The sequence below is a fragment of the Coregonus clupeaformis genome, chromosome 28, assembly GCF_020615455.1.
Source record: "Coregonus clupeaformis isolate EN_2021a chromosome 28, ASM2061545v1, whole genome shotgun sequence".
Classification (NCBI taxonomy): Eukaryota; Metazoa; Chordata; class Actinopteri; order Salmoniformes; family Salmonidae; genus Coregonus; species Coregonus clupeaformis.
This window is the reverse complement of record NC_059219.1, coordinates 1,684,048-1,708,847: the sequence shown is the minus strand read 5'-3', so window position 1 is coordinate 1,708,847 and position 24,800 is coordinate 1,684,048. Positions and strand designations below refer to the sequence as shown.

The 24,800-nt window shown below is 46.5% G+C and overlaps 2 protein-coding genes across 5 annotated transcripts in view; one reads left to right on the top strand and one right to left on the bottom strand.

Moving 5' to 3' along the window:
- LOC121570065 (triple functional domain protein-like) overlaps positions 1 to 21,746 on the top strand; it is a 130,087-nt gene extending 108,341 nt beyond the window's left edge. For 2 of the 4 annotated variants that reach the window (XM_045208466.1, XM_045208467.1), the window contains 21 exons: positions 6,625 to 6,908; positions 7,124 to 7,294; positions 8,540 to 8,635; positions 8,999 to 9,147; positions 9,379 to 9,445; positions 9,792 to 9,895; positions 10,035 to 10,104; positions 10,383 to 10,472; positions 10,664 to 10,807; positions 10,971 to 11,048; positions 11,846 to 12,037; positions 12,233 to 12,410; positions 12,942 to 13,738; positions 16,460 to 16,707; positions 16,897 to 17,038; positions 17,179 to 17,206; positions 17,594 to 17,756; positions 17,955 to 18,076; positions 18,226 to 18,505; positions 18,755 to 18,893; positions 19,086 to 21,746. In XM_045208466.1, coding sequence (XP_045064401.1) covers positions 6,625 to 6,908; positions 7,124 to 7,294; positions 8,540 to 8,635; positions 8,999 to 9,147; positions 9,379 to 9,445; positions 9,792 to 9,895; positions 10,035 to 10,104; positions 10,383 to 10,472; positions 10,664 to 10,807; positions 10,971 to 11,048; positions 11,846 to 12,037; positions 12,233 to 12,410; positions 12,942 to 13,738; positions 16,460 to 16,707; positions 16,897 to 17,038; positions 17,179 to 17,206; positions 17,594 to 17,756; positions 17,955 to 18,076; positions 18,226 to 18,505; positions 18,755 to 18,893; positions 19,086 to 19,643 — 4,100 coding nt within the window. In that variant the 3' untranslated portion in view covers positions 19,644 to 21,746. Of the gene's footprint in view, positions 1 to 6,624; positions 6,909 to 7,123; positions 7,295 to 8,539; positions 8,636 to 8,998; positions 9,148 to 9,378; positions 9,446 to 9,791; positions 9,896 to 10,034; positions 10,105 to 10,382; positions 10,473 to 10,663; positions 10,808 to 10,970; positions 11,049 to 11,845; positions 12,038 to 12,232; positions 12,411 to 12,941; positions 13,739 to 16,459; positions 16,708 to 16,896; positions 17,039 to 17,178; positions 17,207 to 17,593; positions 17,757 to 17,954; positions 18,077 to 18,225; positions 18,506 to 18,754; positions 18,894 to 19,085 lie in introns of those variants that run through there. The other 2 variants (XM_041881529.2, XM_045208468.1) reach the window with 2 other exon arrangements.
- LOC123482120 lies at positions 3,774 to 4,781 on the bottom strand. The gene is made up of 2 exons (XM_045208469.1): positions 4,186 to 4,781; positions 3,774 to 3,988 (listed from the first exon to the last, which is right to left on the bottom strand). The coding sequence occupies exons 1-2, from the start codon at positions 4,764 to 4,766 to the stop codon at positions 3,871 to 3,873; spliced, it is 699 nt and encodes a 232-aa protein (XP_045064404.1). The 5' UTR covers positions 4,767 to 4,781; the 3' UTR covers positions 3,774 to 3,870.
- Positions 21,747 to 24,800: the final 3,054 nt, after the last annotated feature.

Sequence of the window (24,800 nt, the reverse complement as noted above, 5' to 3'; positions counted from 1 at the left end):
CCGGAGCCAGAGCGTGACACTCCAACTATGTAATGGATTGTTATTGTTGTGATCATTGGTATAATCAAGTAAAACATTGAATTATTGTTTACATTATTTTGCAGCATACCTTTAGGGCATTACAATGTTGTTTTCTGTTGATTTTTCACAGCCTACTTTAGAGGACATATCAAGAATAACGTCTTTATTGTATGTGAGAGTCTGGGGGATAAGTACAGTAGCCTATTATATTGATTGAATGGCTGTTATGAAGTGGATTATATGGGTGCATTAAAATGATTGAAATACCGTATTAAAGCTGGCAAGCTTTGGACTAGATTAAGCACATCTGAGTCACATGTGGAACAGACAGACCGAGAGACAGGCAGGAAGGCATGCAGGCTGGCTGGCTGACTGATTGACTGAATCAGCCATGTTACTACCTGTTGACAGAACAAACAGTCTATACAGCTGTAGTAACTCTGTTTGTTCGTGGTGCATCACGCCCACCCCATTGCTGTCCAAACCCTATCCTCCTCCTCACCCATTCACCAGGATCCAAGAGTTAGCCAGCTTACTTTCCTGAATCATCTTAAACAACTCCATAGTTCCTATAGCTCATAGAAAAAGATTGACTTGAAATAGAAATGGTATGAATAACATGACATGATCAATAACCCATAGCTTTCTTAATACACCTGATAATCAACAGTTACATCTGAATGTGTATTCATGTTAGCTGGCTGATTGATCCTTGCTTTGTGATGATCCACCCCTCTAGTGATATTCTTGCTATTGTAGACATGTGGAGAACAGACACACACACAGTATCACCCACTGCATATCACAGTCCATCATACAGCTGGCTTGGCCTGTGTGCCCTCCTGTCCTGTGTCTGATGAGCCTTGGTAGGTTTCCCAGGAAGTGGGCCAGACATCTTAATCCAATTGTGACAGAGGACAGTGAGCCACCACTCTCTGATTGGCTTGGACTGTGCCACACGTCTCCTCACTAGGGCTGGCACAATTACCGTATAACTGTGTAATTGACGTTATGGATGAAGACCGTCGTGAGAATAAAATAACCGTCTTAACCGTTTCAAATAAATTATGAGTTTTTTGGTTTTGTTGAACGAACGCGGGAGAGAGACGGGACGGCCGGGCATTCTTGTGGTTGAGTCCGTTTCCACAGTAACATGGACAATTAACAACATGATGAAACTTTGCTGCTCCTTGCTGATGGTCAAGCAAGGTGTTGTAGCTAACATTGAAATAGAATGAATAAAACATGCTTGGAACCTCTAACCCTGGCAATTTGACTGGCAAACTCATGGGTACACTCGCAATGGCTGCCTGGTATTGTGATGCAATAATTTCCACGGTAATGTAGAATATTCATTCATGATGTGGCTCATGCAAAGGAATGTCTTTTTTGTAATGTCAGTTGAGTTGAATCAACAAATCACAGCACATATTGATGGGACACTTTCTGCTTTTACTTCCTGCTTTTACTTCCTGCTTTGCTCCTATAAGTACACTTGCAATGGCCGCTAGTCCAGCCATTATGCCATCATTGACTTGATTGGGGACGCCTGTTCTATTTATATGGCAGCACATGCAGCCAGGAGCGGAGGAGAGGAGAAAAAAATGTGTCTTCAACAATAAATTATAATATATATATATTATTATTAATTTTTTGCTATTCTAACGGTTATTAAGGTGACCGTGGTCATTTGGCTGGCCAATAACCGTCATCCAAAATTACTTGACAGCCCTACTCCTCACCCCATTCTGTCTGATACTATACTGCTGATAGTGACTTGAAATGTACTAGACAGACAGGGTACCATATTTACATGTGTTTCAACGTACTGTATGTGTCATGCCAGAACCTATTGTGTCTCCTAATCCCTAGGCTTTAGCTCAGTGGCCTCACATAGTCACAGCAGACCCTGGTTTGAACCTGTTATTGTGTCTCTGTTTCCATGAATGTTTGGGACAGATGGCGGTTGTGAGCTCAGTTGCTGAAAGACCCCCTGGCGGGAGAACGGAGTGAGGTCACTGCATTGCTTACACTCCTACCCACTACCCAGAGACAGGGGATGCATCCCAAATGGCACTCTCTCCCCTACATAGTGCACTACCTGGTCAAAATAAGTGAACTAAATAGGGAAAAGGGTGCCATTTGGGACACAGAGACAGCGTCTCACAGGGGGCATGTCTGTGATGTCTGGGGTTATTTTACACCCCGCTGAAGAAACAATGGACAGGAATGTGTCAAGGCTGGTGACCCTCCTTCTGTTAAATCACTGTCTACGAGGACACCCAGACCTCTCAGCCCAATATTATATCTCGCCCTAGGAGGCACCTCTCAGGGCAGCACTTCAAAGTTAGCTGGTGATGCTGCTTTGTAGCTGTGACAGGACTGTAAGATCAGATAAGATAAACATTATTGTCCCCGAGGGGAAATTGGTCTTGGACATCTTTGTCTTACCTAGCTCTACCACACAAAAATACATGAATACAGATACAATATTAAAAGAGAAGTTATGTTGTGTTCTTCACTGAAAATACTTTCGGTGTCCCTGTCAGCCAGGCTAGTTCTTCCTCCTTCATACAGTATATGAGACCCTGTAGCCCACTTGCTGAGGTGATTGATGGGCTGCCCCGCAGCCTGTGAGAGCTCTTCAGACCTACTCTCAAATAGCGCTGTTACACCAGGGGTCAGGCCCCTTGCATGTCTGTGTCTTGTTTGCTCAATATGTGGAGTGGATACGCACTCATGTGTATAAGAGGCACCAGACTGAGTTTGCCCCCCTGCCACTAACCAACTGGCAGATAGGGCTTTCTAATGGAAGAGCAGTTGATGTAAGTGTAAATGTGAGAGATATACTATAACTGTATACTTTTAGCCAGCTAGATGAGACAATATGGACACTGAGTAAGTTGTTTGTGTGTCTCCTAAAATGTAATCACACTGATACTGACAGCTCTGTACAGTATTAGAGGGAAGGAAAGTTTTACTGGGCACCCTGGCATGAGTGTACTTCTCTCAGGTAAGTAGAGGGAAGGTGGGCCTGTGAGGAGGGACACACTGAGCCCTGTCTCTGGGGTCTAGTAGAAGGTTTGTTCAGGTGGAGATTTGATGCCCGTTTCCATCCTCCTCTCAGAATGGAGGATGGGGCTGGGTAAGGCTGGGCTGGCCTGGAGGTGTGTGTGTACCTAGTGGGCCTGGCATAGTCTTCTGTACACATCCATTACTGTAACACATGGTCCTGCTAGCCTTCTAGTGCTCCACTTGGTAGAAAAGACCCTGAAGCATGACTGAAACAGCCCGTAATGGCACCTTCCTTTATGTCAATAATATTGTAACACATTTGATAAATGGACTCAAGTTTTCATGGTATGCTGCTACAAGTTATTTATAAGTCTCTTGAAAGCCCTTGGTTCTCCCCTGCAGACTCAGAAAACAATTTTAGAAAAGTACAGGGCTGTGTGAACACCTTATCTTCTCAGGCTCTCTGGCTCGGACTCCCACAGCTGGGTTAGACTGAGAGTAGAGCGAACACATGCTTTATATCAGCAGCATATTACACTACAATATATAGGTCTCCTGAAGCCATCTTAACTAAGGACTGTGATCCCCCTCAACCCCACCATCCACCCCACCCTGTGACACACATGTTTGCTGTCACGAAGGACCAACATGTGAAGTGTGTATCAGAATATACTGTAACTACATACAATAACACAATGCTATTCTTCACAGAGTGAAAAGAGGAGAGGGAGAGTTACTTCTTTTTCAATTTCACACCTTTTAATTTCAAATCAATTTAATGTATTTATTATCAAATGCACAGTGTCCATAAACAGGTCTTGAGGTATTGAGACATTAGTTGGAGTTGTCGGAGCAGTCAGAGAAGCGCAGGGCATCCCTTTTGCTCTTGTCACCAGCAGCCTCCTGCTTGCCGTACATTGTCTTCTCCATGGTCCTCTTCTTCCCCATGCAGCTAAGGAAGGCACAAGCCGAAACGTATGTCAGTGTAGTCTATTAACACGTGTTGCTTTGAGATGAAGAACATTTTAACCTTCAATTGCAACTTCTATGGAAGTGAGTTCTGGCCCTTATCCATAGTTGCCATGATCTATTTTTGGTTCCAAGCACCCTTTCATTTATTTACTCAAGAGGCTAAGAGTTGAGACTGACCTGAGGAAGTCCTCCATGGCGTCGAGGCGCTGCTCCATGCCCTCCATCCTCAGCAGAACCTTCTCCTGAAGCTCCATCATCAGCAAAGCCTTGTTGCTGTCCCCTTTAGCCTGGCACTGGAGCAGTCCTCCTTTCCCTTGGCCTTGCCTTGTCCACTTCTTCTTGCTGAGCCACATGTGAACCATACAGACGACCAGAAAGGCCACCCCGAGGGCCAGGATGGTGCAACCCACGTCAGGCATGGTTATGGAGTCCAGGATGGAGGTATTGTACTCCTCCTCCGTTCTCTCCACCACCTTTCTCAGCTCGTCTGGTGTGATATCCATGCCAACTCTGGACCAGGTTGGGAGTTTGCAGTGCTGCACGCCAATGTCAGTGCACACCATCTTGAAAGAAGTAAGGCTGAACGCGAGGATGAAGTAGCCCCAAAAGGCTCCTGGGCTTATTTGCTCCTGGGCTCTTTGTAGGTCTAGAGATGTGTCAGTCTGATCCAACCGTGTCTGAGGAACGAATGAAGGCTTGGGCCAGTGCAGCCTCAGATCAACCTCAGCAGTCCCATTGTGACATAATTTGAGTGCCATTTGACATCATTAGACTGTCATGATGTCACAATCCAACCCTGTCTGAGTATAAGAGCCTGAGCCAATGAAATGCAGCCACAGACCATTTCAGCAGACATATTGTGACATCATAAAGCAGTCAAATGACACCTTGAATCATTTTGTGAAAATGGCACCCTTGCATGCACATCAAAAAGATTGTAGCAAACATAGTGCCATCTGGAATGATGAATTAAAACTGTCTATTCAAACACATCTTAAAACAACATAGTCCAACATAGTATCAAATAAATCTGGAACTGAAGGGAAACTCTATTCATACACTGTCTGTCATTTGGCGCGCCATCCAGGCTGACTTGTTTGCGCAACATTTTGAAACAGTATGGAAGTAATTTACTGTGCTGTAGCTTTAGGAAAACAGCTGTAGAGACTTCATGAAATCAGCCATGGCCTGGCTTGAGAACATCTCCTGAGATTGCTCTTGGCTGCTAAGAGAAACCCTTTCGACATGGCCATGGGTGTATCCTCCTTTTAGCCTGAATCTCACTCTACAAATGAAAAAGAAGTCACACACTCCTCTCTCCTTGCTGAGACCCACTCTGCCTTATGATGCACTAGTGCAGCAGCACCCTGTTCAGTCTTTGTATCAGCAAGATATGCGTGTGTGATCAGTCCATGCCAAAGGCCTGATCAGTACATGATACCCATGGGGTCAATTCAGAGCCATCACCTTCTATCCCACTCGGATTTGTATAGGAGTGTTAGAGATTTCTCTGCTCGTATGTTGTTGTTTTGAATTGATTCGTTTCTCAATGTTATAAGTTCTAAGATTCTTTAAGAGGCCTGTCATCTTTTCTCATGGCAGCATAGGTACATGTTATTTTTACTGAGCGAGTGGTGCACTGTTGGTGAACCCTGACCCTTCCAGGATGGTCATCATACCCTGTCAGAAGCTGTTATGGTTAGATGAGATCAGTAGGAGGATCTGGTTACACAGAGTTCAGTTCACTGAGAGACAGAGCCAACCGCTGAGAACACAGAGGTCACCTCACTAGAAACTTTACTCTACTGCCACCAGTGGGCTAAGGCCCCGGCCACACAGAGACAGAAAAAACACATGGAGAATGCACTACGTATCCGTCTATTCATCAAAATGTCAGTTCGGTCATCTCCGTCACCCGTCAACAAATGAGGCGAGCCCCAATAGACAAACCTTTGGCACAACCTGTTTTTGAAGGATACAACATTTCTATGAAGCTGGGACCTGAGCAATCTATCCATCCCTCAGTTTACATCAGCAGAAGCACCCCACACAGCCTCACATTTAAACCCACAGCCTCAGCTAAGTCCTCTCCCACACCTCTCAGGGGAGATAGAACCACAGAAGAGGGAGGTGGTGGGAATGCAGCCTAAAGTAGATGCACACACACACACACACACACACACACACACACACACAGAGAGAATAGCTTATGCAACTTTTATATAATGTTGTGTATGCCATGGTTTTTAAAATGAGGTTCATCCAGTTCATTTTCAAAGGAGGAATATCTATCGATAGACGCTTCAATGCTGAGGGTGGACACGCAATGTTAGGATGTGATGCTACATTCTAACCATCATGTACTAAAATGGAATGTCTGAGTATAGATAAATAAGGAATTATGCCTCCTAGGTAATGATGTACCTTGCAAAAGTGCATCTAATCTCATTGGTGTCCTCATAGCTGAATTCAGACCCATTCCCAAGATACTGTGCACTGTGCACTGTGACTGACCTCTCTCTCTCTCCTTCCTTCTCTCTCTCTCTCTCTCTCTCTCTCTCTCTCTTTTTCTTTCTCCTTCTCTTTCTCTCTCTCTCCATGTCTCTCCCCCTGCAGACACCCTGTCTGTGTCCAGTAACGATGCCATCCAGCCCGGCGCCAGCCACACCCTGGGCTTCCACAGCTCCCCGGGGCCCAAGCGACCGGGCAACACGCTGAGGAAGTGGCTGACCAGCCCCGTGAGGCGCCTGAGCAGCGGCAAGGCCGACGGACACGTCAAGAAGCTGGCCCACAAGCACAAGAAGAACCGTGACGGACGCGGAAAGAACGCAGACTCTGCCGGCTCCCAGAAAGACTCGGACGACAACGCCGCCACGCCACAGGACGAGACCATCGAGGAGGTCTGTTCGATTGGTCACCTTCACGTTTAGTTTACCTCTTCCTCTCTGTCTCTCTATCTTTATCTCTCCTTCTATCTCTCATATATCACTGCCTTTCAGTCTATTTTTCTTGATCTATTCAACACTAAATCTCTCCCTAATTTCCTTCTCTCCTTTATTTTGAGCCGATTGTGTTCTATTTTGTTGTAAACTCTGTTGTCGTTGTCCCTCTACAGAGGATGAGGAACGAGGGGCTGAGCAGTGGGACTCTGTCCAAGTCCTCCTCCTCTGGGATGCAGAGCTGTGGGGAGGAGGAGGGAGAGGAGGGGGCTGATGCTGTACCCCTGCCTCCCCCCATGGCCATCCAACAACACAGCCTGCTGCAAGCTGACTCTCAGGACGACAAGGTGAGACTCACACACTTAACAGGCCTCCATGAGGTTTAGTTAGAGTATATCAAAGAGGGGACAATCGTCTTTCCTGTAAAATCTTTTGGAAAATAAAAAGAGACATTGGTAAATCAATGAATGTATTTCTTTTAGACCAGTTTGTCTGAAAAGGTAGATATTTTATACCGATGCAGTTTAGCTTCATTCACTCATCATCACATACCAGTTATGGTAACTAGAGCGATAGGCGTTTCTTTGACACTAATATAATTGTTTTCTCTTCTTTTCTTAACTTTAACTTTACCAGCATTATGTTGATTTTTGTTCTGCCTCTGTTTTGTCTCAGTTCCCGTACCTTTCCATGTAACTGCCTACGCTCTAGTCACACTCCCCCAATTTAGTTCCCAGCCGTCCATCCTCAGTCATGCTATCTCCTCACCCTCGCTGCCCTATGTTTTTCTATGACTATTGTTGCAGATGTGACGAATACTCCATTTGCTGTAGTTAGTGAAGTTTGACTAGAACTGACTGACTACCCCTTTAAAGACCTGGCCTTGTTTAGTTTAGCCTGTTGCTATCGTTTTGCCGGACTAGCTGTGCTTGTGACTGGCCTGTTGCCCGGGTTACCCCTGTTGTAATGGAGTATTTAACAGCACATGTACATTGTTCAGTCATGTGCTCCACTGTGGTGCAAGTGCTCAGAACCTCGCTCCAACCAACCCCAACCCCTGCCTCGTCCCCTGTATCCTCCATGCTAGCCTGGCCCCCACTAGGCCCCTATTTGGCCCTGATTAGGGAGACCACACCCATTCCTTATGGGGACATTTGGAATGTCGGGCGGGGTCAAAACACGTCAATGGTGAGCTTCTCTAAGAAATGAATGTATGATGCGGTGATGTCATCATGTACTGTAATATGTGTAATATGTAGAAAACTATTGAATACAGTGACAAATACTTTCCAGAACATATTAATCAAATGTAGAGTGTAAACATTAAACCACATCCACCCCTCTCTCTCTTGCTCTCTCTCTCACTCTCTCTCCTTTCTCTGTCTCTGTCTCTGTCTCTGTCTCTGTCTCTGTCTCTCTCTCTCTCTCTCTCTCTCTCTCTCTCTCTCTCTCTCTCTCTCTCTCTCTCTCTCTCTCTCTCTCTCTCTCTCTCTCTCTCTCTCTCTCTCTCTCTCTCTCTCTCTCTCTCTCTCTCTCTCTCTCTCTGTCTGTCTGTCTCTCTGTGTCTATCTGTCTCTCTCTCTCCCTCCCAGGCGGCCTCTCGTCTATCGGGCCGACCCAGTAGTTCAGAGACACCCAGTGCGGCTGAGCTGGTCAGTGCCATCGAGGAGCTGGTCAAGAGTAAGATGGTAAGACCCAGCCATCCATCTGTCTACCACAGTGCTGTCAGTTACGCACGCACACACACACACTGCCAGCTCAGCTCAGTCTGGTGCCAGGGTGGATGTGACGTGTCATGGTGCCATGGCCATGGCCCACCAGTCATCTGTGAACCATTTAAGTCACTACACCAACTGACTGCTTCTCTACATAAGACCTGGCACAACACTTTAATGCTCCCATACTTTGTCACACCATCATAGCAGCAACACCACTGCTCTCTCTGCTAGCACAGTGATTGTATGGAGAAGCTCAGCTTACTCACTGCATGTGCACAATGAATATACACTAAGTGCTCTCTCTCTCTCTCTTTCTTTCTCTCTCTCTCTCAGTCCCTGGAGGACCGTCCCAGCTCTCTCTCTGTGGAACAAGGGGACAGCAGCAGCCCCTCCCTCAATCCCTCCGACAACTCCCTCCTGTCCTCCTCGTCCCCCATCGATGAGATGGACGAGCGCAAGTCGGGTTTCCTCAAGAGACGCCAGTGAGTTCAGTTTCACTCCGCAACGTCTCATATATAGAAATAGAATGACTAGAAGGGTTGCCCTCATTCAAGCTAATGAGGCCGTAATGGCTGGACCGGTGATGGGCCCTTTCTAGTCATTCTATTTCTATGGTCTCATAGCCTAGAATATGCCCTGAGCCATCAGATAAAACTGTCCTGTGGTGGTCTAGCTAATCCATCCACTGTTTACTTCACCTCTCTCCCCTACAGCTATGTGTTACTGGAGCTGGTGGAGACAGAGAGGGACTATGTGAGAGACCTGGGTTCAGTGGTGGAGGTGAGAACACAATCTTTCTTACTTTAGGCCCATAATCAATGACTCATTCCTCTCCATCACACTTTGTTCACGTTCTAGACTTGGTCAAAGTGCTACTGTAGGTCCCGTCCACAAAACAATCCCTAATCCTTACGACCCCTAGGCTCTCCATATGGATCTAAATGAACTGAATAGGTATAAGCAATATGGTAACAGCTCCACCTTGCCCTCTGAACTTAGTGCGTATAACTATCAAATCCTAGCAGATCACCACAAGTGCCCTAAGGGGTAGAGGTTGTTTGTGGACAGGGCTATGGAATAGTATTGGCTGTCCTGTGGTCACCTGAATGTCTTATCTCCCCTTCAGGGCTACATCAGCAAAATGAAGGAGGACGGCGTGCCAGACGACATGAGGGGAAAAGACAAGATAGTGTTTGGGAATATCCACCAGATCTACGACTGGCACCGAGAGTAAGACGAGAATAGTACCTACCTACAGGACTAGCGTTATTATTAGTTTGACTTTTATATTAGTATAGCTAATGTAAAATATCCCACAGCATTGATTTCTTTCACTTTTCTCACAATACTCTTCTCTGATTGGCCACAGCTTCTTCCTGGGAGAGCTAGAGAAGTGCCTGGAGGATCCTGATAGGCTGGCTCCCCTGTTCGTCAAACAAGTAAGAGAGATTTGATGATTTTCATTGGGCAAAATATACTATCAGTATTGGATGTCACTGTGCTGTGCATCATAACAAGGTTAGTGCTATCCGAGATCTTTGGGACGTCCCTACCCTAAACCCTAACCTTAACCCCTAAACATAACCCTATCCCTAACCCTTACCTTAACCATTTTACATTTAATGGGGTAGGGACGTCCCAAGGATTCCGGATAGCAAGGACCATAATACAATTTCCTCACCATTTCCCTTGTTTTGTTTCCTTGTTTTCCTGCTAGGAGCGACGGTTACACATGTATATCGTGTACTGTCAGAACAAGCCCAAATCAGAGCACATCGTGTCTGAGTACATAGACACTTACTTTGAGGTAAGAATACACACACTTACTCCACCCCACACATACCCCACAAGTGTGTTTACTCCAGTCTCTCGAACGGAGCACATACCGCATCATAAGTGCCTCATTGTTTCCTGTTCTCATACCTTGTGTTATATTTTTACGCAGTCTGTTTTTTTACTGTGTACAAATAAACCTAATGTGCTCCCTGTGTATTTTAGGAGCTCAAGCAGCATCTGGGCCACAGACTCCAGATCACTGATCTTCTCATTAAGCCTGTGCAGCGCATCATGAAGTACCAGCTCCTACTGAAGGATTTACTTAAGTTCTCCAAAAAGGCTGCAGTAGATACTACTGAGCTGGAAGTAAGAACTACAATCTGGGTTTGATTTGATGACCTTCCACCTCTAATAGCATGGACTAGCATTAATATTGCTATGATTTTGTTTTTATCTCAAAGTTATAAAGCTGCTATTATGTTTTCTTTCCCTCTAAAATTGTGTTTTCTTTCTTCTCTGTTCCCCCCAGAAAGCGGTGGAGGTCATGTGTGTTGTGCCCAAAAGATGCAACGACATGATGAACGTTGGGCGTCTCCAAGGCTTTGACGTAAGACTCTCGTGCCTCGTGTCTTCTTCAGGGAATAGAGAATGTAGTCTTTCAGTCCTATCTGGCTCAGTATAGAAGGTCACAAACTTTCCAAAAAAGCTGAACTTGAATTTGATTTCAGCCGTTAAGCCACATGGATCAAATGATAAATGGGAGAAGGGCTTCGGTTTGCTCTCTCTCCCCTTTTTCACTCATTGTATAATATGATAATAGCATGCTTCTAAGATGTATATTTCAACTGAGTGGCTAAGAATGAGTCTGAGCTGAGGCTGTCCTCTGTCCTCCATCCTTTTATTTGTATGTATTTTATTTAAAGGCCCAGTACTGTCAAAATTCTGTTTCCCCTGTGTTTTATATCAAACTGACACTGTAAAAGTGTGACAAAATTTGAACAGTGTTATTTCCTGATAGTTGCTGATTCAAAATACAATCTACACAGGATCTTCTAATCAGCTGGTTTGCATGTGTGGGAGTTTTGGCTTTCCGTGGTGACATCACCATGCGTAAATTGGTTAATAGACCATTAACAAGGAGAGTTCCAAACCTCTCTGCCAATAACAGCTGGTTTTCAGTTTACCCCTCCCCACTTAGGTCACTCCCAGACAGTCCTAGCAATATTCTTGTTTGAGAAATAGTGTTTTGCTAAAAGCTACTTTTGCCCATTTTAATGGAAATCTATTACAGTAAGGTCCTTACTTGTTACCCAGAAATAATTTGATATTGATATAAAATGGCTGCATTGGTCCTTAAACCTTTATTTAACCAGACAGGCAATACATTGTTATTCTCCCATGCAGGGTAAGATTGTGGCCCAAGGCAGACTGCTGCTCCAGGACACCTTCATGGTATCAGATCAGGACGGGGGGCTACTCACCAGGATGAAGGAGAGGAGGGTCTTCCTCTTCGAACAGATCGTCATCTTCAGCGAGCCCCTGGACAAGAAGAAAGGCTACTCCCAGCCGGGATACCTCTTCAAGAACAGCGTCAAGGTATGGAGCTTCGATCGCGATCATCTTCCCTAATCAATCACACTTAGATCATATTGCAGTGTGTGCATCTTTTTGGGCTGGACATTGCTAGGATAGTAATTGCCCTAAGGGCCAAAGTGGTTTGAATAGTTGTCTGATTCTGAAAACACTCACATCCCCTCCTCTCTCCTGTATATTGTGTATGTGTGTGTCCAGGTGAGCTGGCTGGGCCTGGAGGAGAGCACAGACGACCCCTGTAAGTTCACTCTGACCTCCCGGTCGTCCAGTGGCGGTGTGGAGACCTACGTGATGCACTCAGCCAACCCTGGAGTCAGCCAGATGTGGGTCCACCAGATCACCCAGATCCTGGAGAGCCAACGCAACTTTCTCAACGGTAAAAGAAGACACATCACAGTTCATCTGTCTAACTGTGTAGTGATATTATGCTAGCTTCTCCCAGGTGGCAGCATAATCATATCATATGATTACCCCGTTGTTTCATCTGTCTACCTGTGTAGTCATCCACTCCATAGAATTGGTCAACTTTCTGAGAAAATAAGTGTTTTACAACACACCATAATATGAACTATAGCATGATGTACTGGAATGCAAAATGCAAAGAATGTTTTTATATTTGTTTCATAGCTAGACAGTGTGTACTCACTGAGTTGACGCTTTCTCTCCGACTCACTTTCTTTCTCTCTCTCTCTCTCTCTCTCTCTCTCTCTCTCTCTCTCTCTCTCTCTCTCTCTCTCTCTCTCTCTCTCTCTCTCTCTCTCTCTCTCTCTCTCTCTCTCTCTCTCTCTCTCTCTCTCTCTCTCTCTCTCTCTCTCTCTCTCTCTCTCTCTCTCTCTCTCTCTCTCTCTCTCTCTCTCTCTCTCTCTCTCTCTCTCTCTCTCTCTCTCTCTCTCTTTGTGTCCCCCAGCACTGACATCCCCTATCGAGTACCAGAGGAACCACGTGGGGGCCAGTGGACCAGGCCTGGGAGCCCCCAGCAGCAGCAGTGGCCTGACAGGAGGCGGCTGCAGCAGTTCCACAGTAGGCCCTGGGAGTAACTCTCTGTGTGGCCCCCAGAGTCGCCGGCCATCGCGCATCCCCCAGCCCTCCTCCCGCATCCCACAGCCTGTCCACCACCACCACCCCCCGGGCCCTGACGGCCCGGAAAGGACAGCAGGTACGTGGTCCCGACAGACCCTTTCCTCCTCTCCCTCCTCCAAGCCTCCCTGCCCTCCTGACCCTGCAGAGGGAGACCTGGGGCCCCAAGATGTCCCCAAGATGCGAGTGCTGGAGGGTCCCCGGCCCCGCAGCAGAACCAGCAGCAACAGCAATGGCAAGTCCTTAGGCTTTGCTGAGGGCAGCTTCAAGGAGAGCTATCCTGGGGAGGACCCTCCTCAGACACCCATCCCACGGCTCGCTGTGGCCCCTCTGAATCTGGCCAAGCCTCGGGTAGGGACAGTCTCTCCACTGACCTCCCCCATAAAGGAGGGATTCATCCCGGGCAGCCCAGCCCAGAAAGGCTCCTTTTACTGGGCCACTGCGGTCCCAGCCTCCCCAGCTAGCCGGCCTGGCTCCTTCTCCTACCCCAGTGATAGTGGAGACTCGACCCTGGGCCACAGGGAGAGCCACAGCCACCGCCACTCCACCCACAGCAAGGACATAGACCGCATGAGCACATGCTCCTCCACCAGTGAGCAGTCCATACAGTCCACCCAGAGCAACGGGGTAAGAGCCCTACTCGAGTCCCAGGCTTCTGTCCGGCTTATTCCCTACTAACACCTTACTGGCTTGTCCTGGGTCATCTGAACCACAAGTGCGTACTAAACTATCTAAGTCCACTAACTTGCCTTTGGTGTGAGTTTTCATCCTTCCTGTTCTCTTTCAGACTCTACTAACAGTGTTTTTGGCTGGTACAGCAGCTAACTGCTACAGTAACTCTTCTTGCTGTACTGTATGTTGGAGTCCTCTCCTCTCCCTTGGTGTTTCCAGTATGACTCTCTGCCTCTGCTTGCCTAACTTCACACACCCACCTCTGTCTTGGCTCTAGTTTTTGCTGTCCCTTTGCTTCAGGCTATTTTGGTCTGATCTGAAAAACCATCAAGGCATTTACTGGGTTAAATGCAAATGAATGCTGATATAATGGAAGATTGATCTTTGACTTCGACTTCACCTGCTCTGATCATGCTGCTTCCTCTCTGTCTTGGTGCTGTGGGCCTGATGACACATCCGTGTTCTCCTTCTCTACTTGCCTTGCCCCTGAATACATTTGACTCACACCAAATGCATTTGGCCTCACTTCAAGCTTTATTCAGGCTCAGTCTCTCCTGAAATGGACTGTTTCTTCTCTACGCTCACTGTCTTTGAGAGACACCCATTCCATGTTAACTCTACTCTGTCTCTCTGACTTCTGGATACCTTGTCTTCGCTTCTATTTGTTGGCTACAAATCAGAAGGTCTATTTATGTTACATGTAGTAACCAGATTTTAGTAGCTACAGTATGACTTTCCTCACTCTTCTTTCTGAACCTTTTGTAATGAATGCTTGGAAATCAAATCAAATTTTATTGGTCACATACACATACAGTGGGGGGAAAAAGTATTTAGTCAGCCACCAATTGTGCAAGTTCTCCCACTTAAAAAGATGAGAGAGGCCTGTAATTTTCATCATAGGTACACGTCAACTATGACAGACAAATTGAGAATTTTTTTCTCCAGAAAATCACATTGTAGGATTTTTTATGGATTTATTTGCAAATTATGGTGGAAAATAAGTATTTGGTCACCTACAAACAAGCAAGATTTCTGGCTCTCACAGACCTGTAACTTCTTCTTTAAGAGGCTCCTCTGTCCTCCACTCGTTACCTGTATTAATGGCACCTGTTGGAACTTGTTATCAGTATGAAAGACACCTGTCCACAACCTCAAACAGTCACACTCCAATTATTAGGAAATGGAAGACATACAAGACCACTGATAATCTCCCTCGATCTGGGGCTCCACGCAAGATCTCACCACGTGGGGTCAAAATGATCACAAGAACGGTGAGCAAAAATCCCAGAACCACACGGGGGGACCTAGTGAATGACCTGCAGAGAGCTGGGACCAAAGTAACAAAGCCTACCATCAGTAAGACACTACGCCGCCAGGGATTCAAATCCTGCAGTGCCAGACGTGTCCCCCTGCTTAAGCCAGTACATGTCCAGGCCCGTCTGAAGTTTGCTAGAGTGCATTTGGATGATCCAGAAGAGGATTGGGAGAATGTCATATGGTCAAATGAAACCAAAATAGAACTTTTTGGTAAAAACTCAACTCGGTCGTGTTTGGAGGACAAAGAATGCTGAGTTGCATCCAAAGAACACCATACCTACTGTGAAGCATAGGGGTGGAAACATCATGCTTTGGGGCTGTTTTTCTGCAAAGGGACCAGGACGACTGATCCGTGTAAAGGAAAGAATGAATGGGGCCATGTATCGTGAGATTTTGAGTGAAAACCTCCTTCCATCAGCAAGGGCATTGAAGATGAAACGTGGCTGGGTCTTTCAGCATGACAATGATCCCAAACACACCGCCCGGGCAACGAAGGAGTGGCTTCGTAAGAAGCATTTCAAGGTCCTGGAGTGGCCTAGCCAGTCTCCAGATCTCAACCCCATAGAAAATCTTTGGAGGGAGTTGAAAGTCTGTGTTGCCCAGCGACAGCCCCAAAACATCACTGCTCTAGAGGAGATCTGCATGGAGGAATGGGCCAAAATACCAGCAACAGTGTGTGAAAACCTTGTGAAGATTTACAGAAAACGTTTGACCTGTGTCATTGCCAACAAAGGGTATATAACAAAGTATTGAGAAACTTTTGTTATTGACCAAATACTTATTTTCCACCATAATTTGCAAATAAATTCATTAAAAATCCTACAATGTGATTTTCTGGATTTTTTTCTTCTCATTTTGTCTGTCATAGTTGACGTGTACCTATGATGAAAATTACAGGCCTCTCTCATCTTTTTAAGTGGGAGAACTTGCGCAATTGGTGGCTGACTAAATACATTTTTTCCCCACTGTATTTAGCAGATGTTATTGCGGGTGTAGCGAATTACTCCTTCTTTGCGCATGAGCTCTAGCATATAAACAGATTAACAACAAATGCTGCTCATGTGCAATCAAATCAATAACATTTTAATTTGTTTTGTCTTTTAGAGTCATTTTCACAGAATGCTTTGTGTGTGTGTGTGTGTGTGTGTGCGTGCATTTGTCTGTCTGTCTGTCCGTCTCTCTCTCTCTCTCTCTCTCTCTCTCTCTATGCCTCTCTCTTTGTGTAACCCTACCTATAAACCCTTACTGACTCCATTTCCTCCCCTGCCTCCCCCTCCTCCCCCATCTTGCCCCCTGGCTCCCCTTGCCCCCCCTCCTCCACTGCCCCCCCCTTCCTCCCCCTCCTCCCCCCTCCTCCAGAGTGAAAGCAGTAGCAGCAGCAGCATCAGCACCATGCTGGTGACCCAGGACTACGTGGCCCTGAAGGAGGATGAGATCAGTGTTTCCCAGGGCGAGGTGGTCCAGATGCTGGCCTCCAATCAGCAGAACATGTTCCTGGTGTTCCGGGCCGCCACCGAGCAGGGCCCTGCCGCCGAGGGCTGGATCCCCGGCTACGTTCTGGGTCACACCTCCACCATCATCCCCGACCTCCCCGAAGGAACCATCAAGTAAGATACAGACACTGCTGCTACTCCATGTACCAACCTGAATGAATGAAAAGCTATATCTACCCAAAGATACATTTTCACATCATGAGCTCTGCCATCATAAAAGTGAAACAGTAGACACAGATGTAGAAATCATAAGCTAATCTTTTCTCTTCCTTTCCTCTTTCTGTCTGTTTCTCTTGTCTGGAGCAGGAAGTCATCCTCGTGGCACACAGCTCTCCGCATCAGGAGAAAGTCTGAGAAGAGAGACAAAGAGACCAGGAAGGAAAATAAGATGGAAAACGGCTACCGCAAGTCTCAAGACTGTCTGACTAATAAAGTTTCTGTAAAGGTAGAGTTTATTTGATAATCACCTGTATGGCTGTAAGACTTAAAGCCCCATTTAATGGATTCATGTTGTAATTATTTAATGTCTGTGTTGTCAAGCTAATTTGGAGAATAAACTTATTTGTGTTCATATTTTTCTTTCAGCTTCTAAATCCCAACTACATCTACGATGGTATGTATACATTTAAACAAAGCAGTGGTTCAATAAGGCACGTTTGTATTGTCTTGTATTGTACTGCGTACTTTCTATTGTCTATTGGTAGCTCAGATTGGGATTGTGTAGTTTGCATTTAAGTATCCTCCTCCCAGCCAGAACAGTGCATAGTGCAGGCGCTCCTGTTTCTGTAGCGTGAGGCAGCTTGAAAAAATAAAGTAATAATATAATAATAATAATATGCCATTTAGCAGACGCTTTTATCTAAAGAGACTTACAGCAATGTGCGCATACATTTTTACGTATGGTACAACCCCTGGACAGGACGCTAGTATATCGCAAGGCTAGTTTGCATGTGACATAGTCAAACTCACGTGTCCTCTTGTCTGTCTGTCACCTTTGTAGTATCCCCAGAGTTCCTGCTGCCCCTGAGTGATGTGACCTGTGACCTGGGGGAGAGTGTCACTCTGAGGAGTAAGGTCTGTGGAAGACCCAAAGCCTCGGTCACCTGGAGAGGACCTGACCACAGCACTTTGAGCAACAACGGACACTACAGCATCACCTACAGGTACACATCTGCAGTGATGACATTTTACATTACATTTTGGTCATTCAGCTGATACTCTTCTCCAGAGGGACTTACAGTGATCATTGCAATGCGTTAGAATGACTGAGCTGTTGGAAGACAACGTTCTGTTGTAGTTGTATTCAAGTCAATGTTGCTATTATTGAAACTTACCTTGTGACTTCCCTTCTCTCTCTGCAGTGACACGGGCGAGGCAACTCTCCGGATCATGGGTGTGTCTGTGGAGGATGACGGGGTGTACACCTGTGTTGCCACCAACGTAGTGGGCAGCGTGTCATCCTCCGCCAGCCTCAGAGTCTCAGGTTAGTCACTGTTGAGTTAAATTAAGTTGAGTTGAGTTGTAGACTCCTGTGGGGGTACAGTATATACTCTATATTCACACTACTTACACACAGAATATGAATTATTCAGTACTTTTGCATTTTAACATGAAATGTTTCTATTTTCCCAGAGGCCTCCGACGATGGGAGTGAAGTGATCTGGAAGAACAACTTTGAGTCCTTCTACACAGAGATCACGGAACTGGGCAGGGGAAGGTTCTCAGTGGCTAAGCGCTGTGACCAGCGTGGGAGCAAGCGTGCCGTAGCAGCCAAACATGTCAACAAGCGGTTGATGCGGCGTGAGCAGGTGCTCCAGGAACTGAGGATACTACAGTGTCTGGAACACCCCCACCTGGTCGGCCTGCTGGACACCTTCGAGACAGCCACCAGCTACGTGCTAGTGCTGGAGATGTACGTTAGAAAAACTGTAGATGGGCCCCAAATGGCACCCTATTCCCTATATAGTGCACTACTTTTAACTAATCAAAAGTAGTACACTTCAGAGGGAATAGGTACCATTTGGGATGCATACACTGTATTCATTATGATTATTGAGTAAAATTTGAATTAGAATTCCTGAATTGAAATAGAATAGCCCTCGTGTACATCTACTAAATCGGTGGGCTAAGGTTGTCTCTCTCTGGTGCTTTGTGTCTGCAGGGCCGATCAAGGTCGTCTCCTGGACTACATAGTCAGCTGGGGTAACCTCACTGAAGAGAAGGTGGCCTTGTACCTTAGGGACATTCTAGAAGCTTTACACTACCTGCATAGCTGGAGGATAGCTCACTTGGACTTGAAGGTGAGTCACAGAGACTGTAACATGTAGGAGTAGGAGTTCAATTTGATTTTGTACTGTATGAAACAGTATGATGTCTAACTGATTGTTCTTAAGCAAAGCTAATACTCCCATCATGGGTCAATTCTTAATCATATCTTTCTTTGCGTGTATCTGCGTGTGTATCTGCGTGGGTATCGGTGTGTATCCCTTTAGCCTGAGAACGTGTTAGTGGAGCAGACCTCTGCCCAGCCTGTGGTCAAGCTGACAGACTTCGGGGATGCCGTCCAGCTGAACAGCGGCCACTACATCCACCCTCTACTGGGCAGCCCAGAATTCTCAGCCCCGGAGCTGGTCCTGGGCCAGCCTGTCTCCCTGACCTCTGACCTCTGGAGCCTGGGAGTTGTGACATATGTGGTGCTGAGCGGGGCATCTCCCTTCCTGGACGAGAGCGCTGAGGAGACATGCCTGAACATCTGTCGTCTGGACTTCAGCTTCCCCCATGACTACTTCCAGGGTGTGAGCCAGGCGGCCAGGGATTTTGTGTGTCTCCTCCTACAGGGCGAGCCGGACCGGAGACCTTCGGCCACCGCATGCCTTCAGGAGCCCTGGCTGCAGCCATGGGACTCCCACCACCACCAAAACCAACACCCAGGATGCATCGACACTTCCAGACTCATCTCCTTCATCGAGCGGCGGAAACACCAGAACGACGTCAGGCCCATGGGCAGCATCAAGACCTTCCTTCACAGCAGACTCCTCAACCAGATATGAGCAGGTTAGAGGACTACAGTACCCAGAAACCACCGAGTCACATTGATGATCTCATCCTCTCTCAGCCAACTACGCCACTTTCTTAGAACTATGTTACCCAGCATCCTGCTGCTGCTGACTGCTGACTGCTGACTGCTTTTAATATTTTTGACTGACATTTTCCCCCCAAGAGATTTAGATACTTCCCTTCCACCCTCACCTTTGTATGGATGATGGCTATATGCCTGCACAAGAAGATGAACTATTTGAAAGTATTTCAAACTTGACTAACAGGGAAAACAAAGCTTTCTCGAGAGCCAGTGAGAACAAGCCTTGTGTTTGGATAGTATTACAAACCGATACTGTAATATCGGGTTGCTTTTGGTTGAATATAAGAACAAGTTTTTTGTAATGAGAGATTACTTTTTGTAAAGAAAATGTATAGTGAAGAAACAAAGAAATGTCTTTATTCATATACCTTTTCAAAGGTTATTAAAAAGAATGAAAACAAAAATGAATGGGACATATGAACAAAGCACCACCGACCCACCACAGGGTTGTTGCTTTAGAACACTACTTCTAGAACCAGTTAGAGACCTAACTCATTGTAGTTGTAGTTGATTAACATACAATAAATCAGCAAATGCTTTGTACTGGCCTTGCTTATTGTATGGACCTTTAACAGTTAGTACAATTATGCTATTTTTAGTCAGACCTCAGCAGAGAAACAAATAAACAAGCAAGCAAACAAACAACTAAAAGCTATAACACTATTGGAAAAGCTCTTTAGATTTCTGATACATCCGCCTTACTCTGTAAATAATGTGTTCCTGCCTTCATTCTCTGTTTTGTTAGCTGAATAGAAAGTCCTGCCAATGGAAGAGAGGTGTGAGGGAGACTAACTCCTCCTCATGCCAATCAAATGACTTAAACCCTCACTACCAGAAATACTTATATAAATGCACTAGTATTTTGCATTAATTGCTCATGTGCAATGTTGCAGCTTTAACATGTATGCAACTATTTATGAAGACTTGTGTTGTATCCGTAATCTAAAAAGGCATGTACGTACCTGGTACTGCAGTAGATGTATGTATTGTGTTACTCTTTTCCGTATTAAGTTCAGTATTAATATCTTGGAAACCTAAAATGCAGGTTTCGCAAATAATGTAAAATAAGAAAAAAGATGTGTATCTCTATTGGCACTTATTCTTTCAGTTTGTCATTGTTTTTGTTTTATTTTCTGTAACTATACCAAAGTTAACTGTACTTTACCCTCTTTAAATGTGTTATATAATGTACCATGTTAAGTTATGAAAACCATGCTGAACCTAGAGATAGATGTTTACATTGGTTCACAGTGGCTTTATTTATTAGCGTTGTAAGAACGTTGTTTAGTGGTTGGTTGTTACTGCATACCTAATTAACATTTCAAACACTTCTCTTCTCAAGCTGTGCACAAAGTGGTGATTGTTGTGTAAGTTTGTTTGACTTTTTAAGTTATGTATTTTGCTAGACATTTGTGTTGCAATGATCAACATCTTGGTTTAACTTAAGATAAACTTGGGATAGCATTCTCTGCCTAGCCTTTGGTTTGAACCAAAAAAAAACTGTCCACAACATTGTACCAACGTTACAATAATTGTGCATGGACGTTGCGGCACTATTACCCTACCCTTTATCTGAGTGACCATGACCTAGCAGTTTTCAGTGAATTAATCATTGTATGAGTTCAAACAGATTTTAAAGTGCCAGTCAATTGGTCTGGAGAGGCGGACGAAACAGCTGTAGTTCCTTTTAAGCTTGACAAGGTTATCAAAGTTTCATGTCTATGTCAAGGCAGTAGTCACAGTGATACAATGAATGTGTTTGTTAACCTGTACAGTCCCATTTTGTGTCCTCTTATTTATTCATGTGTAAAGCTGTACAGACATGGACGACGAACATGGGAACCTGGATGTAACCTCATCATATTTTATACATACTATGTCATTTTGAATGTTAAATGACTTATTTTTACTTTTGCATGTATATTTCTTTGTACAGAAATTGTGTTTACACATTACGTGCTGTAAATATTTTATTTAGTCCTCAGTTATTTTGCCATTAAACGTATGGAACATACCCTTGGAAGTTTTTTTTCATATTTATGTATGTACAGTGCCTTCAGAAAGTATTCATACCCCATGACTTATTCTACATTTTGTTGTGTTACAGCCTGAATTCAAAATGGATTAAATATTTATTTTTTCTCACCCATCTACACACAATACCCCATAATTACAAAGTGAAAACATGTTTTTAGAATTTTTTGCGTATGTATTGAAACTTAAATACAGACATATCTAATTTACATATGTCACGAGTTGCTAAGCCAGAACCCAGAAGCAGACCAGGACAAGGTAAGTTGAAACGAAGGTGAGTGTTTATTTACAAGTTCAAGAGTGATGCTGAATAATCCAGGGAACAGAGCGGGCGGCGTTGATTAGTTGTTGGGGGTGCAGTGGTTGATCCCATCCTGGGTCGGCAGCCGCCGACCACCAGGCAGAGGTTGGATGAAGGTTTCCGGACGGGTGACTGCAGATGGAACAAAACGGGGGTAAGTAAGCAACAAACCAACAAGGTGCAAAAACAACAAAACTAACGCTAGGCTCTAAGACTGATACTCTGGTAAACCTACTGTTCATGGCTAACGATCCGGCAGGGAATGGATGTTAGGCCAGAGCCTAAGAAGGGTGATGATCAGGACCAGGTGTGCAGATTGCTGATGGGATGCAGGTGCGGAAATCAAGAGAGCTCCCCGGAGCGTTCCAGAACCCTCGGGAAACTGGAGATCACGAACATAACAACTAGTCCACAGACAGGACCCGACTCAGACTGCCGGGATCGTTACAGTACCCCCCCTCCGGCAACGCCACCGGGCGGACTCCCCGGGAGCGCCAGGATGGAGGCGGTAGAAGTCACTGATGAGGTCAGCATCTAGGACCTGTCGCCGCGGAATCCAACTCCTCTCTTCAGGACCATACCCCTCCCAGTCCACGAGATACTGGAAACCCCGGCCCCCGCCGTCTGGAATCCATGATGCGACGCACCGTGTAGGCAGGACCACCTCCGATCATCCGAGGAGGAGGAGGAGGAGGCGGAGGAGGCAACAGAGGACTGAGGAAAACAGGCTTGAGGCAGGAGACATGAAAGGTGGGATGGACTCTGAGCGTCCTCGGGAGTTTGAGTCGAACTGCCACCGGATTGATCACCTTCTCCACCACAAACGGACCAATGAACTTCGGTAACAACTTCCTAGACTCAGTCCGTAAAGGAAGATCCCGTGTGGCCAACCAGACCCTATCTCCCGATGGTGTAGGTGGGAGCGGGGATCCGGCGACGATTCGCCTGGAGCTGATACCGGTCCGAAACTCTAAGGAGTGCCTTTCTGGCCCGATGCCAGGTCCGGTGGCAACGACGAATATGGACCTGAACAGAAGGCACTGAGAGCTCCTTCTCCTGAGAAGGGAACAAGGGAGGTTGGTAGCCATACAGGCACTGGAAGGGAGACATCCCAGTGGCAGATGTAGGGAGAGTATTGTGGGCATACTCAACCCAAGGCAACTGAGAGACCCAGGAGGTGGGGTTGGAAGAGACCAGGCAGCGTAGCGTGGATTCCATCTTCTGGTTGGCTCTCTCCGCCTGACCATTAGATTGGGGGTGAAAACCAGATGTGAGACTGACTGTAGCTCCAATGGCCAAACAGAAGGACTTCCAGACAGCAGAGGTAAACTGAGGGCCACGGTCGGAAACGATATCACTGGGCAACCCGTGGACCCTGAAAACCTCCCTAACCAGGATCTCGGACGTCTCCGAGGCAGAGGGAAGCTTGGCAATAGGCACAAAGTGGGCGAACTTGCTGAATCTGTCCACGATAGTCAGAACGACCGTGTTCCCCTCAGAAGCCGGGCAACCCAGTGACAAAGTCCAGGGCCAGATGCGACCATGGTCGCGGGGAATAGGAAGGGGGTGAAGTAGTCCAGAGCTGGGCCGATTGGTACTCTTATTCTGCGCACACACTGGACAGGCAGCAACATAACCCCGAGTATCCTCGGCCATGGCAGGCCACCAAAAAGCGTCTGCGAAGAAACGCCATTGTCCGAGCCACGCCAGGGTGACAAGCCATCTTGCTGGCGTGGGACCATTTGAGGACAGCAGGACGAACCGACTCAGGCACAAACAACCGACCGGGTGGACCGTTACCGGGACCGGGCTGAGTCCGAAGGGCCGCCAGCACCTCCTCCTCAATCTTCCACATAACTGCTCCCACGACGCAGTTCCGGGGGAGAATTGTCTCGGTCTTGGACCCACTCTCCTCCGTCTTGGAGAACATCCGGGACAAGGCGTCCGCCTTGCCGTTCTTAGATCCAGGTCGGAACGTCAGGGAAAACTTGAATCGTCCGAAAAACAACGCCCACCTGGCCTGACGGGGAGTTGAGACGTTTAGCCGATTGCACGTAAGCAAGATTCTTGTGGTCAGTCCAGACAATAAACGGTTGCTCCGCCCCCTCCAACCAGTGGCGCCACTCCTCCAAGGCAAGTTTCACCGCGAGAAGCTCCCGGTTACCCACATCGTAATTCCTCTCCGCAGGCGAAAGGCGACGAGTAGTAGGCGCAGGGATGGAGTTTACTGTCCGTGGAGCATCGCTGCGACAGGATGGCGCCAACTCCCACATCAGACGCGTCCACTTCAACGACGAACTGACGGGCCGTGTCCGGTTGAGAGAGAATCGGTGCGTTGGTGAATCGCCTCTTCAAATCCAGAAACGCTCGATCCGCCTCCGGATTCCACTTGAAGGTCCTGATACTGGAAGTCAAGGCAGTTAACGGAGCGGCCACACGGCTGTAATCCCGGATGAATCTGCGGTAGAAATTCGCAAACCCCAAAAATCTCTGGAGCTGCAATCTCGTACCGGGCTGGGCCCATTCCAGAACCGCTCTAACCTTCTCCTGGTCCATCCTAATCTCTCCCCTGGAGATGATGTACCCGAGAAAGGATGTCGTGTGGGCGTGAAACTCGCACTTCTCGGCCTTCACGAACAGGCGATTCTCCAACAATCGCTGCAGAACCTGCCGGACATGCTGGACGTGGTCGGAAGGTTCCTTCGAGAAGATCAGAATGTCATCCAGGTAAAC

Coding starts and splice junctions, on each gene's coding strand:
- LOC123482120 (XM_045208469.1), bottom strand. CDS start 4,766: ATGGCACTCAAATTATGTCACAATGGGACTGCTGAGGTTGATCTGAGG. Junction 3,989..4,185: donor GCCATGGAGGACTTCCTCAG/GTCAGTCTCAAC, acceptor TGCCTTCCTTAG/CTGCATGGGGAAGAAGAGGA.